The sequence below is a fragment of the Cervus elaphus genome, chromosome 20 (genome assembly GCF_910594005.1).
Source record: "Cervus elaphus chromosome 20, mCerEla1.1, whole genome shotgun sequence".
Lineage (NCBI taxonomy): Eukaryota > Metazoa > Chordata > Mammalia > Artiodactyla > Cervidae > Cervus > Cervus elaphus.
In genome coordinates this window covers 59,281,715-59,301,736 of record NC_057834.1, presented here as the reverse complement: position 1 = coordinate 59,301,736, position 20,022 = coordinate 59,281,715, and the positions used below count along the sequence as shown (strand labels likewise).

Sequence of the window (20,022 nt, the reverse complement as noted above, 5' to 3'; positions counted from 1 at the left end):
CTTCCCTCAAGAAAATCTCACTAAATGGCCCTTATTTGGACTTCATTCTTAAGACATGTTGTATTACTTTTAGTTCTTTTATAATGCATACCAAAAAGGAAAATTAAACAATTGTGTTTTTACGCTATTATTGCTTTATTGCTACCCTCATTTTAATGTGTACTTTTTTTTACTGTAGCTGACATTCTAGATTTTTCTTTTCCTTCTGAAGAACTCAAACTTAGGGAAATCAACAGATACCAGAACAAAGAAGGGAATACCTAACATGTCCATAGAAATTAAAAAGCCACAGATTGATCTCTTCCCTTATTTTTGTTCCTTTATTTCACTCCTTTATCCTAAAGGAAACGTCCTTAAGATTTTCTCAATCTCCTGATACTAATAACTTGTTTTGAAAGTAAGTACTGATACTTCTCACCTTTCTTGTTTTGTATGTTTGTCTAGAGTGGTTATTCGAATTTCACCATCTCCCTGAGGTCGTCCAAAAAGCAAAACGGGTTGGTTCTAAAATAGAAAATGTACATGTCTCAGTTTTTCATAATCACATAAAGACAGAAATAAATATGTGAGGATATTTTCTAGGCACAACTTCCTTAGAGCAAATTTTATCATTTTACCTTTTTAGCACATTTACTCTAAAAAGCTCAAGTCTATATGATACACTTTCAAAAACAACCTGTCCATGTTCATCCCAGCAGGCATATTGAAGACATTAATTAATTTTACTTACAACCCTAATGGAGAAGTTAGCTACCAAAAGAGAGAATTAATTAGAATAATGCAAATCACAAGAAAGTTACAACTGATACTTATTGAGCATCCACTGTGTGCTAGCCACTGTAATAAGTACAGGACAGAATGATATAGACCCTGCCCTCATGAAACGGGGTGACAAATATTCACCAAAGTATATAATCACAAATGTGTGATTGCATGAAGGAAGAGCAGAAGCAGCATGCGTAGCTGGAGGACCTAATTTGGTCTAGGGAGTCAAGGATGGCTTCCTTGAGGCTAAGATCTCAAAACTGAAAAGTCCTGACTTAATGATTAAAAATAATAAGCCACTTCCCCAAAGGCAGACAATAAGAAGTTTTAAGTATTTATGAGCACCTAAACTACAAGGTGCTAAAGGATAAAAGAACTGACTGAAAATATCAGTAACATCTATGAGATTACATTCTAATAAAAAGATATGTAATTAACTGTACTACAAAAGAGTATAAAGATAAATGTTTCCTATGAAAATTAGTTTGTTTTTTTTTTTTTGCAGAAACAGAAAATTCCATCTTAAAATTCATATGAAATCACAAAGGATCCTTAATAGGTAAAGCAATCATAAAAAAGGTCAAAGTTAGGGTCTCACACTTCCTGATTTCAAAACTTATTACAAAACTATGGTAATCCAAACAGTGTGGAACTGGCATAAACACAGACATCTAAACCAATGTAATACAACCGAATGTCCAGAAATAAGGCCTCATATAAAGGTCAAATGATTTTTGACAAAAGTGCCAACACCATTTGGTGGGAGATAGGAGAGCCTTTTCAATGAACACTACTGGGGAAACTGGATATGCACAGGCAGAAGAATGAAGTTGGGCCCTTATACTGTTTTCAAAAACTAACTCAAAATGAATCAAAGAGCTAAAAATACAAGACTTAAAGAAAAAACATAGGGGAAAAGGTTTATGACATTGGATTTAGTAATGACTTCTTAGGACACCAGAAGCACAGGCAACAAGAGAAAAGGTGGACTTCATCAAAATTTAAAATTTTGTGTAAATAACACTATTAACAGAGTAAAAAGGCAACCCACAGAATCGGAGAAAATATTTGCAAACAAAAGTGTGGTAAGTATTGACATTCAATAATTCATAAAAACAGAAAGTAGAATGGTGGTTGCCCAGGGCTGGGAGGAAGGCAGGATGAAGAACTAGTGTACAATTTAAAAGGGCAAATTTAATATATTTTACCATAATGAAAACAGCTATCCGGGCAATGTGCTATGGAATTACAAAGAAAAGGGAAATGGCAGATAGGGAGAGAATCTTTTTTTTTTTTAATTGGACATCGAAGAAATTTGATAGGAAATTATGAAAAAAGATATTCTGGGCTTTGACAGCATTATAATAAAGGCATAACTATAATAATGTATGGCAGGGACTTCTCAGGCAGCCCAGAGGTTAAGACTCCACCCTTCCAATACATGTGACACAGATTCAGTCCCTGGTCGGGAACTATTAGTAAGATCCCACATGCCGTGTCACCACACACACACACACACACACACACACACACACACAAGAAATGAAAACGAAAAACAAGGTGGGGTAAGTCAGAGCCCTTACAATGCAGCAGGACAGCTGCAATGTAAAGTATGTGCGCAGTTATTAGCTGGATACGTTCAGGAATACAGATTAAGGCCAAATCACTGAGGACCTTAAATACCCATGTTAAGGAATGTTGCCTGAATCCCAAAGGTAACAAAATTCTGACAAGTTTGGGAAAGAAAGCGAATGGAGAAATCCACATTTTGGAGACACAGCTATGTGAAGAGGTAATTGAGAGGCTACTGTGATTGGAAAGGTGGCAGATGGAGTCCTGAAAAGGGGGAAGGGCTGTATGTGTGGAAAGAAAGACACAGACCAAAGCTGTTTCAGAAAAAGAAGCAATAAAACTGCCCTACCAAGAAAAGTATCCTGAATCCATTCATTTATCTGTTTTCTCTACTCACAGCCTAAACCAGGCTTCCATCATCTCTCTCTTGAAACCCCCTCAACAGCATGCTGACTGGTCTGCCTGATGAAAGAGTTTTCCTGACACATAAATCAGACTGTGAAACCCGCTGGTAAGAACCTTTCACTGGCTTCCTGCTGCAATCCCTCAGGGCCCTGTCCTCCAAGGTTGCAGGTGCAGTTCTCCTGTCCTCCTCCCTCGCTTCAGGGCCCATCCTTCTTCCTTTCACTCTCAATTTCCAGCCTCTCTTGTCTTGCAGCAGCAGCTTCTTCTTTTAAATTTTTACCTTTGGCTATGCCACACAGCATGTGGGGTCTTAGTTCCCCACCCCCTGTATTGAAGGACTGAACCCGTACCCACTGTATTGAAAGCACAGAGTCTTAAGCACTGGACCACTAGGAAAGTCTCCTGGCTCTTGCCCATTTCTGGGCATTTCACTTGCCATGGCTCCTGCCTGGAATCCTCTCTCTACAGACCTTCATGCCACTGGCTTCTTCTCATCCTTCATGCTCAAAGGACACATGCCTCAGAAGGACTTTTCCTGAGCATCTTATGTAAACTAGGACTCCCCTCACTAGCCTCTGTTCACAGCATCCATCTCCATGGAGCAGTTTTAAACTCTTTTTTACTGTCTCCTCACCCCTGAGATCATGTTGCTCACAGTTATAGCCCCAGCCTCCAGCAAAACAGCTGGCACACAGCAGTCGCCCAGTAAATAGACATAAAATGAGTATGTTAACAGGGCTCTACCACGAGTCTGTATGGGGGTGAGGATAGAAGAGAAAAAAATGGATCCAGGGTTTAGAGTTGGGACTACGAGGGGCAAAGGCATCACAATGTGATCGGGGACAAGCGATGGCAGAAGGTCCCTGGACAGCAACGTGTCACAGATGCCACCGAACATTCATCCCTGTGGACCCTGTCACACAGAAGTCAGAAAAATCCTAGAACAACAGAAACTTGAAGGTAAACTATTTCTTTCTTCCAAAACAACTCCGAGAATGTCCCCCAAGCTGTGGGTTAGAGAAGCTGGATGGAATGACAATTACATACCAAATTTTCTATAGAGAGCTGAAACTGTTTAATTTCACGAAGGGTCTCATTATCTCTTTTCACTTCATTCACATATTGTGCCAAGTCCTAAAGAATAAAGAGAAGGGGAGAAAAAGAAGGCACGATAAGATCAGACAAGAGATGAGCACTGTTTGAAAAGAAACACATCATTAATTTCATTAGTGATAAAAGTTACCACCATAACTTTTCAACGACAATGAAATGAAAGCCCAGTCAATCAAAGCTGCATCTCAAAAGCAATTTAAAACTGTCTGGAGTACAGCTGGGAAGACTGAAGCCTTGTCCTTTACCACACCCTTGAGAAGAGTGAAGATCAAACACTAAACAAACAAAATACCCCGCCATGCGGAACAACAAAAAGGAAACCAGGTCGGGAGCATGCAAATTCCAAATGCTGACCTTGAGGGAATCACACTTGTACCTGGGTTAGAATGAGGACAGTCTCCTGAAGGATTAGACAGGACAACAGGAAAGTAACTAAAAGTGAGGCAATGAATCCAGCAGGGCTTTGTCTGTAACCAATTAAGTGTCTTAGTTCTGGGGAGCATTCAGTTGGGGCGCCAGGTCAATTTCAAAGAGTTAATAAAGGGGAAGGAAAGAAGAGGGAAACCAGGGAGTGAGAAAATGAAGAAAGAGCACAACACTGGCCTTGCTTTTCCATGCGCCTTTGCCGATTTTGAAACATCTTTTCTCATATTTGAGGAAACATTAGCTAATCTTTCCATACTGTAACCAGCTATTTTTATTACAGGTGCTCCAGATTTTTCCTGTTTTCTGGGTTCTTTTTCTTTTTCTCCCCTACCCTCTTATATTCATCTGCAACAGCAGGAACAGAACTCAGACAAAAAGCAGTTCCTAACTTTGTTCTAAATGAAAGGCCGCTTTTTCATAGAATATCTCTATAAGAGATTTCCTTAAAAAACTGGAAACTTGGTATCATTTTTTTAATAATAATAAGTAATTGTGTGCTGCTTCCTGGCATGGTATTCCAGTCAGCTATAGAGCAGAGCTAACACATTCGCACAGGGACACGGGTAAGCATTACGCATTGCTCTGAGTAGAGTCAGGTTGGCATTTTGTCTCCAGAACAAATACTTGGGTATGTTTTAAGTTGGGGCAAATATTATTTCTTTCAAAGTCTAAGTCCAGCATAGCATGGAAACTGGGGTTTTATGCATTGCCCAATATGTTCAAAACGCCTGTCCTTATCTACTTGTATCGACAGTTCTTAATTTTCAGATTTACCAGAAATAGAAACCCAGATTGATCCACTTTACTGATGTACAGCATCCACGAAGATAAACCTGGCAGACATCCTCACTTGAGGAAAACAAGTCACACCCGTGTTCTAAAGTCATCAGCGCCAACAATTTTCTACCAGTAGCCATAAAAAGAATGCGAAATAAAACCTTTCTATTTAATCGTTCCTGGTGGTTATGGAAGGGGACATGCTTTCATAAATAACAAAAGTTATTTTAATATACCTCTTGGTTTTAGTTTTTGTCCAATAATTAAATCCATGCAAGGATATCAATTTCAGTTAAAAATACCCAGCTCTCCCCACTAACAATAAAACTACATAAATACTTATAGATATTATAATATCTATTAGCATATCATACATATGTATTAGCAGTTTGTAGTCACTGCTTTCCAGTAAGAATGAGAAATACAAACAAGTTAATGGTGCATTTGTCTTACCTTCATTGCATCAAGAGCCAGTTTCAGATTTGCCTTCTCCATAGGATCAGTGGTATGTTTGACGAGCTCCTATTTGGAAGATATGGTTTAGTACTACTTTCACCAATTAAAACAAAAACTAAAGAAAACATTTTACAAATAAACCATTTTATCACTATTTGCACCATAAAGTGATAAATCTGACATAACCAGGCTCTGTTTTCATCATAAATTTCAAACTGTAAGAAGATCAACTAGACATCAGAAGAACACAAGACGACGGTCAGAAAGTTTTCCTTTCAAAGTTGAACTTGAATTCTATCCGCCACTATCGCACTGACACTCTTGCCAGATGTGCCAGATGGTAGGCAAGATCCCCTCTTGACAACTGACACATGCTTTTCATTCATCGTCAAACTTGCCTTCATTACTACTTTTAATTCTGATGGCTACATCTCTCCTACATGGATGTAGGCCATTATGTCTCAGGGGCATTACGCTCTTCTATTTGCTGCCATTACTGTTACTTGTTAGTTCATCTTAAATGTCAGCCTATTCATCAGTCTTTCAACTTTCTTCTTTCTTTGTCTGCACCTTAGAAATCAGTTATTATTCCCTAGATTTTCACCTTAGTCTTCTGTTATTCTTACTTTACATACTCTATGAATTCTACCACAACCATTGCCATAGCATCACCTACTACCTAGTGGGACAGTTCACTCTCAAATGAATGTGCTCAACCCAGAATTCACGCCTGAGTCCCAGACTCAAATGTCCTGTTAAATAGTTCTACCTGGTATCTCACTAGACCCTCAAGTTCAGCATGTCCAAATGTAATGAACGTTCACCCACATTCCTACTCCTGTTCCTGTTTGTTTTACTGAATGATGGAACCTTTATCACTTAAGCCAAAACCTAAGCGGTGCCCCTGACTCTTCCCCCTCTCTCCCTATCTTCTGTAGATGCTAACTTTATCCTTCTCCTGCAACCACTCCCACTGCCACAACCTTGGTTCAAGTCACTGCTCTTTTTCAAATAGGCTTCTGTTTCATCTTCCACCTTGCAGTCTTTCCTCACTACTCTATTCACCACTGACTATTCCATTATTTCCTCGCTAATCTATTCACTTTACTGACATCAGAGTTAAATCTCTAAATGTAAGTTAGGTCCTGTTATTTGAACTTCTGGGAAACCCACAAAAGCTTCAGGCTGTCATCCATTCTTTATAGATGCCTCATGATCTGAATTCTACAAACCTCCCTCAACTTCTCTCTTCACTTCCATTCAAACCAGCTGTGTCCTATTTCCACTAAATTAACTGCAATTCTCAAAACACGTTCTAATATCTGATCCCATTAGGCATGGTGTTTTCTCTCCTTGAAAGCCCTTTCTCTCTAATCCACCTGTCAAACCATTATTCTTCCTTCAAAGCTCAACTCCAGAATAGCTCCTCTGTGAAGCTTTCTATGACAGAGGCCTCTATTCAAGCCATAATTAACTAGATCTTTATTTGTACCACCTTTGTGCCTTTGGCATACTTATCACGTTGTATTGTATTTGGCAAATTACTTTTCTTCTTCCCTATCTAAACAGTGAGATTTGTCAGTGTGAGGAGGGCAGTTTTATATTGTTGAGAGTCTCACACTATAATGTGGGACATGGAAGCCATTCAGAAGTCTGCTGAAGTCAAAACCATTAGTGTTTCTAGTAAACAGAACCTACAAACATCAAATCTGTTAAGTATAATAAAATATAATAAACTTGTTAGAGTTGTATTCATTTCTATTTTTACTTTTCCTCTATTAAATAATAAAAGTAAAGTATTCTCAAAGTTTCAAATCCCACTATAAAATATTTTAATTTTATAAATCTGTGATTGCAAGTCATAAGGCATTTCAAAAATTATTTACCCACTAAAATACAGTAGTAAGTAGAAAATGTTCAATTCACACCTCATGTATTCCACATATTTCTAAACAGTAGACAAATTAATTCTACTCTACATTATTTTCAGATGGAAAAACATTTCTAGAATTTTTATCTAAGTGTGGTATCCCAGATAAAACTTTCCCTACTTAAAAAAAACCATCATGGAACTAAATATACTTTTGAAATTTAAAATATCAAACAACCCAAGGGAAATTAGCGGAAAAAAAGTTCACTGATTTTCTGAAAGTTATGGTCATATTTTATACTTTTGTAAGTCTAAAATCTTTTAAGTGACCAAAATAGGTATTTCTTTAAAACTGCACCTTTTAAATTCTTCAATCAATATTTGACTATCCCAAAGTTAAAAAATAAATTATCATCTTCTTCTGTGATATGTTTTTAGTTTCATATCTCTGAAACTGACTGCCTAAGTCTTCCTTATTATTTTTTCATAAAATGCAATTTGATTAAGTTTCTTTGAGTTTAGGTCTCAAATGTTTTAATGCATTTTTAAGGAATAATCAGGATTGGAATTTTTTTGATTTCTCAGTAGAACAAAAATAGAAATGACTAATAATTTTGCAGCTACAGTTCAAGAAATTTAATATACAAGATGTATAAAGCACAGCAAATTCAGAATTATATTCACATACAGGTAGTAGATCTTTTTAAAATGACATTTCACAAGCATCAGCAGAGCTGACAGACTAATACAGTAAGACATTTCTTTGGAGCAGAACTAATGAGTCTCCTGATACAGCTATCAAATTAAATTTATAAGACTCTCCACCCTCATTAGAAGACTAACCGTGGAAACCATAAGCTTTGGGGTTATAACAAGAATCACTTCAAAATAAATGTAGTCTTATTATAATTTAGTATAGCAAAAAGCAACATAGAATGTGACACAATTCTCTTTCATTTATGGTTATAATGCACAAGTTCTAACACAATTAACCTGCCAAAACTCAAGTGTATCACAACATCGAGATTCTAATCAATGATTACTGCTGACAGAAGACTTGGTTGTCGAAGAGATATTTGTATTTGTTTTGCATGTCTTTAAATTTTAAAAAATTTTTGGAGCCACTTCTGTTTGTAAGACATAAAACCTAGCTTTATGAAAAATACAGAATTACCTTCACATAAAAGGAGGAAAAATTTTCCAGCTGTTCTATTATTCCCCATTTAGCCATCCTCATAATTGAAAAATGTAACGGGAAGGGGCTCCAAATATCAAGTTTCTGAGCATAGTTGATGTTTCATTAATATTTGCTTGAATTAATGAATGAACAAATAATTGTAAGTTACATACCTGAAGGAGAAGGTGGTACTTCAAAACACGCTGCATAGGAACCACAAGCAAATCTCGAAGAGTAAATTTCCCATTGTTTGCTCTTTTAGAACATTCCTAATGAAATATATTTTTTCATTTAACTTTGTTAGTTTTATCAAAGGAAGTCATAATACAAACATTAAAAGATGCAAAAGCCATAAGCAAAGTTGCTATTATACAATACACATTTTGCTCTTTTCCTTAATGATCCCCCTTTTTTAAAAAGAGGAAGTATCATCAAAGAAAAACCAAAACAAACAAACAAAACTTGCAGATCTAAATAAGAATAAATACATAGACCTATTCTACACATAAAAATTATTTTCTCTAGTGGTCCTTCAGCATCTTCTTCCACTTAGCACTTAATCTTTTACCAGTCTCTCCAAGCAGGCCTATGGACCAGGAATCAAGAACAAGTCCCATTCATCAGATCCATTAAGTGCCTTCCCCACCATCATGACTTTGGTTCATTCGGTTCTCACCAACTGCCATGTGCTTTCTCTAATTTCCAGCAAAATTCATCACCCTCTTGAAGAGCTTTACTTCTAGGCTGTTAATAATAGTCTCAAGCAAAATTGTTCTATCTCTCTGTGCTTTGTGGGTCATTTCATTATTGTCATAAATATATATGTATAATATCTTTCCTAATATATTTTTATATAGGAGATAAGAAAGCCTTCCTCAGTGAGGAAGAAATAGAGGAAAACAATAGAATGGGAAAGACTAGAGATCTCCTCAAGAAACTTAGAGATACCAAGGGAAATTTTCATGCAAAGATGGGCACAATAAAGGACAGAAATTGTATGGACCAAAGAGGTGGCAAGAATACACAGAAGAACTATACAAAAAGGATATTCACAACCCAGATAATCATAATGGTGTGATCACTCACCTAGAGCCAGATATCCTGGAATGTGAAGTCAAGTGGGCCTTAGGAAGCATCACTACGAACAGAACTAGTGGAGGTGATGGAATTCCAATTGAGCTATTTCAAATCCTAAAAGATGATGCTATGACAGTATTTCAATCAATATGCCAGAAAATTTGTAAACTCAGCAGTGACCAGATGACTGGAAAAGGTCAGTTTTCATTCCAATCCCAAAGAAAGGCAATCCCAAAGAATGCTCAAGCTACCGCACAGTTGCAGTGATCTCACACACTAGCAAAATGATGCTCAAAATTCTCCAAGCCAGGCTTCAACAGTGTATGAACCATGAACTTCCAGATGTTCAAGCTGGATTTAGAAAAGGCAGAGGAACCAGAGATCAAATTGCCAACATCTGTTGGATCATCGAAAAAGCAAGAGAGTTCCAGAAAAACATCTACTTGCTTTATTGACTATGCCAAAGCCTTTGACTGTGTGGATCACAATAAACTGTGGAAAATTCTGAAAGAGATGGGAATACCAGACCACCTGACCAGCATCCTGAGAAATCTGTATGCAGGTCAAGAAGCAACAGTTAGAACTGGACATGGAACAAACAACAGACTGGTTCCAAATAGGAAAAGGAATACAGCAAGGCTGTATACTGTCACTCTGCTTCTTTAACTTATATGCAGAGTACATCATGAGAAACGCTGGGCTGGATGAAGCACTAGCTGGAATCAAGATTGCCGGGAGAAATATCAATAACCTCAGATATGCAGATGACACCACCCTTACGGCAGAAAGTGAAGAAGAACTAAACAGCCTCTTGATTAAAGTGAAAAAGGAGACTGAAAAAGTTGGTTTAAAATTCAACATTCAGAAAACTAAGATCATGGCATCTGGTCCCATCACTTCATAGCAAATTAATGGGGAAACAATGGAAACGGTGACAGACTTATTTTTTGGGGCTTCAGCATCACTGCAGAAGTTTATTGCAGCCATGAAATTAAAAGATGTTTGCTCCTTGGAAGAAAAACTATGACCAACCTAGACAGCTTATTAAAAAGCAGAGACATTACTTTGCCAACAGAGGTCTATCTAGTCAAATCTATGGTTTTACCAGTAGTCATGTATGGATGTGAGAGTTGGACTATAAAGAAAGCTGAAGCACCGAAGAATTGATGCTTTTGACCTGTGGTATTGGAGAAGACTCTTGAGAGCCCCCTGGACTGCAAGGAGATCCAACCAGTCCATCCTAAAGGAAATCAGTCCTGAATATTCATTGGAAGAACAGATGCTGAAGCTGAAATTCCAATACTTTGGCCACCTGATGCAAAGAACTGACTCATTTGAAAAGACCCTGATGCTGGGAAAGATTGAAGGCGGGAGGAGAAGTGGATGACAGGATGAGATGGTTTGATGGCATCACCGACTCAATGGACATGAGTTTGAGTACCTCTGGGAGCTGGCAATGGACAGGAAGGCCTGGCATGCTGTAGTCCATGGGTTCACAAAGAGTCAGACAATGACTGAGTGACTAAACTTAATATATTTTTATACCTCTTAAGAATTTGTTAGTTGAAATGAATGAAATGGAATGACTGACTCAAAAAATTTGCTAAAATATAAACCCACTACTGAAATCAAAGTTTTTAAAGCCTCCAGTATTATTTTTTTAATCTCACACTCTACTTTCTTAAAAGTTTACTGAAAAGTAGTATTAACTGGTTCACTCTTTTGATGTTAACTACAACTTTGAGGAGAGTACTTTGAATTTGTAGTGTCAAAGCCTGAATTTAAATCAAGTTTGGGAACTCTTGGCTGTATGACCTTGAATGGGTTGATTTTCTGATTTTACTGTTGCTCACATATTCATGAGTTCATTCAAAAAAAAAAAAAAAATCAAGGTGCCATAAAAATATTTTTATTTGTGAGCAACCTAGTAAATCCAAAATCCTCAGACAATTACATAACCAAGACCAAGGAATTTTCCAGTTCATGGAAGGAGTTGTATTCAAGAAAATACTCTCCTATTTCCATTTTGCCCATACTTAGCTTTTCCAGAACATGGAAGATATATTATCAGGAATATAGAAACAAATACCATTAGCTCCAATGACCATATTGAGTTAGTGAGTGTTTGACTAGAGCTCTCAGGCAAGAACTGGGGACACATCCTGACATGTTAGCTTATGTCTTGTAAATTGCTGCAGTTCACTGGATGGATAACTATTTCAACTGATTTCTTGCTTCCATAGCTTGTAGCAAGTTCTGGATCATGGGTCTCAACTAGGAGGTCAAACTGCTAATATTATTGTAATGAATGGGTCTCATTTTGCCAGGTGAATTTTAAGTTCCTCGGAAACTGAGGTTGTATCTTACACATGTTATGTTATGCCATCATAACACAATATTAAGAACAAAAATGTTATACATTTAAAACTCACTTTATGTATGGAAATCAGTTTAAAACTTTTGGGGTAAAATTAATTCAAGTTCTAAGTTATAGGCTCAAGAAGTAAAGAATCTAACACTGCTGGCATTAACTACAGTCGGGGGGCTGAGATCTCCTAAAGGTAAAATGCTTATTAGTATTGAAAGTAAATAAAGGGTAGAAATGATTCTTCCACAACATCCAGTCAAATGCTTAGCCTCAACTCTTAACCCTAATTGAATAGAAATTGGAATAGTGGTAAGCCACCTTTTAGAGCAAGGTAAAGGGACTCCATTACCCTTTACCCCATGTTACTGTGGTTCTACAATAAGGGTGAAAAAAAAAGCAGAAATCGTCAAGAATAAAAATAACCACAAAACAGAAGACATGAGGGAGGCAGGAAGAAACCAACTATAAGGCAGCTTTCTCTCTCTCATGCTGGGACTTGCAGAAGACAGTTTTAGCAAAGACTATGTTTTGAAGGCTTATAGTAAGTATTTGATTAAATATTTCCAAATCAGGCCCATGGTTAGAAATAGGGACATTTCAGCTGGAGAACAGACAACCAGCATCACCTCACACTCAGCCTTCAAACTCAGTCTGAGGGTCTCTCTTTCCCTAAGATTTACAATGACTACAGAAACTATAACTCTATAGAGATTGAAGGTGTGCTTATTGAGCAGAATTTTGACAGTGACTCTGAAAAGAAGGGGGAGTAACATTCAAAAATAATGTTGAGAATATAATGAAGATTTGATTGACCACTTGCTGACTCTTCTCTTGAACGAGAATTATGTATCTTTATTTTAAAAATACTGCCTTACTGGTAGCTTTATTAGGTAATCACTGTGTAAGCTGTAAAGTTTTAACTTGAGTCATATTTTATTTTGACTCAAGATGTCCTACAGTTTTGAACTTGGGAGGCTCGGTTCTCTAAAGAGGAGCAGAAGCCCTTTCAGCAAATAAGGTGGTAAGGATGTCATTCAGTGGTGACTCAAGTCATCTCCAGACACAAGATCCACATCATCAAGGGATTGTAAGAGGTAAGAAAGAAGGATCTATGATATAAAATTAGTACAGTTACTTGGTAGCCTGTTGATGTGCAAACTTTCTCACCAACAGTTCCCCTTTGTGCGAATTATGAGTTAGGAAATCAGACCAGATATGCTCAACAGTGAAGGGGCTCTATCTGAAAATCCTCTACCTATTTTTCCTTGTTTATCACCTGACCTTGTGTGAAACCCAACAATCAGCAGCAAGGAGGGTATGAGAAGGCCAACCAAGCCACCCACTGTCACCTAGGAGTGGATTATACATCGCTACCTGAACTTTAAGAAGATCCAAACATATGGATAATGTATCTGAAATGACAATTCATATAACACACAAATAATCATTTTTCAAAAGTTTTTTGAAAGTGCAAACTCTTCTTATGGGGGAAAAAAAGATGTACAAAACAAAAAAAAAAAATGACAACACAGTTTCCAGACTTATTTTCCATTGTTACCAGGTGCTTTGCTCATACTAATCTACTTGCCATTTCTCAACCTTTCCTGACTCTTCTGGTCAAGACATACCAATTCTTACAGAATTCCCTATAAGGAATCTCATCTATCAAAACCTAACCCATTCTTTAGTGACCTAACTCAAATGCCACCTCTTTAGATAAATCTTCTATAGTCTAACCATACTGAAGTAATTACTCAGTCTTCCTCATGGAGCCCTGGCAAAGACTGCTTACTACTTAATCTCATCATATGTGTATGTATCTTGTCTTACTTCTTATGGGCAATATCCATGCCCTTTTTATACATCTGCCCCTAAATATCTTATATTTGTAATAAACAGTTTAAATCTATGTATAGATTATCTCACATATATCTTACTCATCCTGTACCTTTTACTTCCCTGGGTAAATTACTCATAATCTCTCTGAACCTTGGCTTTCTTATCCATAAAATAAGAAAATTAATTGCATGTATTTGACAAAGTCATGAGGGCCTAATGAGATAATCCATGTAAAAAGGCCATAAATCTTCTATTTTACTACTGTTATTATTACTGCCACATTATTATTTTAGAGGGCTATCTAATATTTTATGAAATCACACTTAAAATTCATGGAAATTTACAGTTGCACTGATCATGAGAATAAATATATTGTTTTAGTTTTATTACTCTATGACACATACAAACAAAAAATAAACAGGCACCTCTAATTTCAGTTTGACATCTTCTTTCGTCTTAGAAATGTAGTCCAAACTAGAGATGGCCGACTCCACTCCACTGCAGTACTGCCCGTAAATAACCAACCTGAAAGGAAAAGAGAAAGAAAGCTGAGGACAAAAAGGCAAGATTAAAGTAGAAGAGGAAATCCATCTACTTAAATCCACAGTTAGATATAACCAAAGCAAATCTCACTCATCCTGCACTTCTTACTTTCTAGGTAACCCTGGACAGATTACTCAGAACCTCAGTTTTCTCGTTTCTTTGAACACACACCACACTTACAGTATTCTTACCCGGAAAATCCTATGGACAGATGAGCCTGTGGGCTAAGTCCATGGGGTCACAAAGAGTCAGACACAACTTAGCGAATGAGCACATGCACACTTACAATCCCAGAATTAGGGTCACTCATATTTATGGTATTAAAAATGACTAATTTTAATTTCCAAATTTGAACAGAATTGATTCCATGTACATTTTTATAGCAGGCAGATTTTACAATCAAACTTAATGACTGTTAATATTGTTGGAGTGGGCTTCCCAGGTGGTGCTAGTGGTAAAGAAACCGCCTGCCAATGCAGGAGACACAAGAGACTCAGGTTCTATCCCTGGTCAGGAAGATCTCCTGGAGTAGCAAATGGGGATCCACCCTGGTATTCCTGTCTGGAGAATTCCATGGACAGAGGAGCCTGGAAGGCTACAGTCCATGGGGTTGCAAAGAGTCGGACACTTAGCATGCACACACACACATTGTTGGAGTACATATATACATCAAAAATAAAATGAAAATTTCTGTTCAAGTTTCTATTAAAGATCAACTTTTACACTGTTTATACTCACTCAGGAACAGTTTTATTTTCTATTACAATTTCACTGTAATCACTAGTTACAACTCCACTCATTAATAAACTTCCTATTCCTTCCCACTTTTTAATTAAGAAAAATACATTATCTGAAAAGTGGGAATGAGAGGCCTGAGCCGTGCTGGATAAGAGATCATTCATACTGCATGGGGTCTGAGTCTACTTCAGGAAGGGTATCTCTGGAGTGACACTAATTTTTGCAGAGTCTGGTTAATTTATTGTTTCTTGTAGCTCTCTGGTGGAAAAAATACTACTACATTAATATTTATCTAATGTTGACGCAAAGCAATTAATTAGGCACTTCTGGGTACTATGAACTATAGGGCTTGATTTAAAAAGAGAGTGCTATAGTTTAAGCAAAATTCCTTGGTACTTCTAATTCATGTGAAAGGTTCAGAAGATTTTTTTCAAACTCTGAAAGAGAAATTGACTTTGCCTGTGAATCTAATCCTCCAAAATAGAGAATTATAAGCTATTAGAGTTGGAAAAAGCAGTAAGTACCAACTAATGTACCCCTAACATTTACAGACAAAGAAAAGGAGGCTCGGAGAGTTAAGATGACCTCCTGAAGTCTATGTATAGGACTCAAGAGTGATAGGTCTGTACAAGAACCTACACTTTTCTGGTTTTCAGAGCAAAACTTGAACTCTTTTTTTTTCTTTTTTCCTGGTATATATATATAGAGAGAGCTCACCACCATCCTGAGATTAACCGTCCCATGTTCTAATTACTTCCCAGGTAGTATCTTAATGAACCGTATTTACAGCTTTTTATGAGCAATTTTAATACTAACCCTCACTGTAATTACAAACTAATAGCCACAAAGTTTAAAACCCAAAAGTTACCTTTCCTTGTAGTTAATGAAAACTTGATACAAGTTCTGGTCATTTTTATTCACAATGGAATCATGAATCTCTTGCATTAGGTTCCGATGAACTTTCACAAGTTCCTTAGAAAAGAAAAAACGGCAAGAGAATCAGAACAACAACAACAACAAAAAAAAACCCATCACCTGGAGCTCAGCATCCCTATTGTTGCCAGACTTGCCATTCAAGGATATGCTGAATGCCCTCAATATATAAACCTGCTCCCATCAGTAAAAAAGAGAAAGAGGAGGAGGGGAAGAAAGGGAAGGGGAAGAAGAGAAGAGAAAGAAAAGAGAAGGGGAAGGGGAAAGGAAAGGAGGGGAGGAGAAGAGGAAAGGGGAAGGGAGGGGGAGAGGCCATGTACATGGAAATGGCCATTTCAGATCTGACTCAAAATGTCAGTATCCTGCGGAAAGAGTAATTATCTCACTAGTTATTAAAGGGTAATTTATTCCTTGTACAAAAATATGTACAGTTCATTTTCATTTTATAATCACTTTAAATTTTTAAATAAAACTACCCAAATGCATAATGTTTTATTGACTGGATAAAGTAATGATTCATGTCCTTGGGACATGAACATGTAGGTTTGTACTTGGGTCCATTAGTGGTGTCCTGGAGCTACGCTAACAATCATCAGACTAAATTACTTGAAACCAGACAACTAATGGCATAAATAAGCAGCAAATAAATTGTAGTAGGCCATTTAATAGGGCAACTCAAAACTCAAGGATTTCACATTTTTCCTGATAAGCAAGTCATTTTCAGTCAGACGGTAAAACACATACCACAGCTGGGAAACGACGAGACTCAAGTCAAAGTGTCAATTCTCCTACTACCTCTTCCCTTGTACCTTGCAGCATACATGGACTGCGGGGCTTACCTGTCCTCGGCAGGTGTAAGTAAAACACAAATATGTTAGCCCTATCACTATTTTTTTCCTCTATCATATTTTTTTTTCTCTATCACTTTTTTGAGGAGCATGGAAAAGCCATTAGAGTAAGGACTGTCAAACAGGTCCTAAGTTACGGTGACCATATATAACTGGTTTGATACTTATCTTCCTAGAATGTGTGGCTTGTTTTTTTTTAATTTGTTTTTTATTGAAGAATAGTTGATTTACAATGTTGTGTTAGTTTAGGTATACAGCACAGTGATTCAGTTACACACACACACACACACACACACACACATTCTTTTTCAGATTCTTTTCCCTTACGGATTATCCCAAAATACTGAATATAGTTATCTGTGCTATATAATAGGCCCTTGTTGGTTATCTGTTTTCTTTGTATTTTTAATTTATTTATTTTAATTGGAAGCTAATTACTTTACAATATTGTACTGGTTTTGCCATACGTTGACATGAATCTGCCATGGGTGTACATGTGTTCCCCATCCTGAACCCCCCTCCCACCTCCCTCCCCATCCCATCCCTCTGGGTCATCCCAGTGCACCAGCCCTGAGCACCCTGTCTCATGCATTGAACCTGGACTGGTGATCTGTTTCACATAGGATAATAGACATGTTTCAATGCTGTTCTCTCAGATCATCCCACCCTCGCCTTTTCCCACAGAGTCCAAAAGACTGTTCTATACATCTGTGTCTCTTTTGCTGTCTCACATATAGGGTTATCGTTACCATCTTTCTAAATTCCATATATATGTGTTAGTATACTGTATTGGTGATTTTCTTTCTGGCTTACTTCACTCTGTATAATAGGCTCCAGTTTCATCCACTTCATTAGAACTGATTCAAATGTATTCTTTTTAATGGCTGAGTAACATTCCATTGTGTATATGTACCACTGCTTTCTTATCCATTTGTCTGTTGATGGACATCTAGGTTGCTTCCATGTCCTGGCTATTATAAACAGTGCTGCGATGAACACTGGGGTACATGTGTCTCTTTCAATTCTGGTTTCCTCGGTGTGTATGCCCAGCAGTGGGATTGCTGGGTCATATGGCAGTTCTATTTCCAGATTTTTAAGGAATCTCCTGTGTGGCTTATTTTATGCTAATCATTCATTTGATAATTGTGAGCTTTTTCTTCCTTCTGTTACAAATCAATAAGAATGTCTTCATTTGGCCATAATCAGGGAACAAGGACAACATGCCACAGGTCATCAATTCGTGCACAGCAGCACTAAATATAAAGGAATCATAATATTAGAGACCTCACAGGTGACACAAGCAGGCCTGTACATCAAAGCTTATATATTGTATATAAAAACTATACGTTAAAACCGAGGCCAATTCCAGAGGACTAAGAAGTTGAATCTTGCCTAGTAAGACTGTACATAGTATTGCGCTTGGCTTGCTTCTAGGCTTCTTAGTAAATATTCTTTTAGGATTATAAGGTACCCTGAAATTTGTAATGACTGTATAAATGTGAAGAAAAGTTCTTCACATCTTATCATTAAAATAGATAGTTTTATCAGAAGGAAACAGTGTATTTCAGAAATGGAAGTTTATTATGTTATAACCAAAAGCAAAAAACACCAAAAAGCAGAGAACAGGGAACTGCAGGAATGGCAGTAAGTGGAAGAGAGGGATGAAGCCAGGACAGTGTCTGTAAGATGGGGTCGAGAACAAGACGGGGCTGGAGAACAAGAGAGCAAGGAGTGGGGCAGAAGGGAACTCCCATGAGACAAAGAGACTGTAACACCAGGGATTAACTGGGGCTACCTTGTCATGACAAACAATTAAGTACATGCGTCTTATCCATTTGTGTTCAGCATACATTTTGATTGATTTTTGGTTGACAATATGACATGGCAGTTATTTCCAGAAAATAAGACTATAAGAACTCAGGAGGCAGAAAATTGGCTTAAATTTCTTAGAGAATATAATGTTCAAGTAGAGAACCACTAAGTAAATAAAGATTTTATAGAAGTGTAGCTCAATTTTTACTAGCGATTTTTACTTACAGGAATGTTGATGAATACTGAATCAAATTCTGCTGCTGTCAGAAATCTCTTCAATGGTGCCATGAAATACTACCAGGAGAGAAGAGAGGGATAATAATTAATCACAACTTATTCTAATCCATATGACAGTTTTTCATCAAGGAGCAATAAATATTTATTGAAAATTAATCAGTTTTATGAATACCAAGAAAAAAGTAGAAACTATTTTCTCTGTCATAAAGATTCAATACTTGAACAGAGATGTAAGACACAAAGACAGGTTAATATATTTAAAATATGAAATAAAAGATTTGGCCTATAAATGCTTCTAAAATTAAGAAAAGAAAAAAAAAAGAGAGAATGCCATTGGCTGAATTGGCAACATTTTGGAGATATATTTGAGGACTAATAAACTATCCCTCACATGCTTTGTGGAGATTCTAGATCTCTGAGATAAATAATCTGCTTATGCAATTTAGGGATCAATCCCTTTCATTCCTTGAGAATTCTAGTTCCTGGCCTATCATATCTCTGGTCCATTACTACCCCATCTTTCTTTTTGACCATTTCAGTAACTATGTAGATGATCCTTCCAATTGCCTGGTCTCTTGGTTCCTTTAACTCCAACAATCTGTGCCCCATTCTAGCTGAGCTCCTCCTGTGATCATAGCCCAAGACCCTGTCATTACCAGCCACTGCATATGCTCCAGAGAATTAATTTGAAGCAAGCAACTCTCTGACCTCTACCCTCCTACCTTTACAGCTCTTCCTCCAAAGACTTCTCCAACCTACTGGGTCTGCCCATCCCCTCATCATCCCACAGTCCCTCATATCCTCAGTTCCCTTCTTACCCAGTGTACATTCCATGAGCCATCATCAGAATCACTGCCCTGCAAATACCCTTACTCTCTCTTCTTTTTTTCTGGAAAAATGAAAACCTGGTGAAATCTAGCTTTCCATATATTGTGTGCTTCTGTTAAACAGAAGCTATATTGATAGCTAGTTCAAAAAATAATCACAGAACTCAACTGAACTTTCACACTATATAATCCCAATACATTTACCCTCTCATTGTCTTTAACTCTTTGACACCTTCATC

The 20,022-nt window shown here is 37.2% G+C and overlaps 1 protein-coding gene across 1 annotated transcript in view; it reads right to left on the bottom strand.

Moving 5' to 3' along the window:
* VAV3 (vav guanine nucleotide exchange factor 3) overlaps window positions 1-20,022 on the bottom strand; it is a 412,159-nt gene that overhangs the window by 190,633 nt on the left and 201,504 nt on the right. The window contains exons 7-13 of the mRNA XM_043878931.1: window positions 18,945-19,013; window positions 15,995-16,098; window positions 14,271-14,370; window positions 8,735-8,830; window positions 5,512-5,580; window positions 3,790-3,876; window positions 419-504 (exon numbers count right to left, since the gene is read on the bottom strand). Of these exons, the coding sequence (XP_043734866.1) occupies window positions 419-504; window positions 3,790-3,876; window positions 5,512-5,580; window positions 8,735-8,830; window positions 14,271-14,370; window positions 15,995-16,098; window positions 18,945-19,013 (611 nt within the window). The remainder of the gene's footprint in view (window positions 1-418; window positions 505-3,789; window positions 3,877-5,511; window positions 5,581-8,734; window positions 8,831-14,270; window positions 14,371-15,994; window positions 16,099-18,944; window positions 19,014-20,022) is intronic.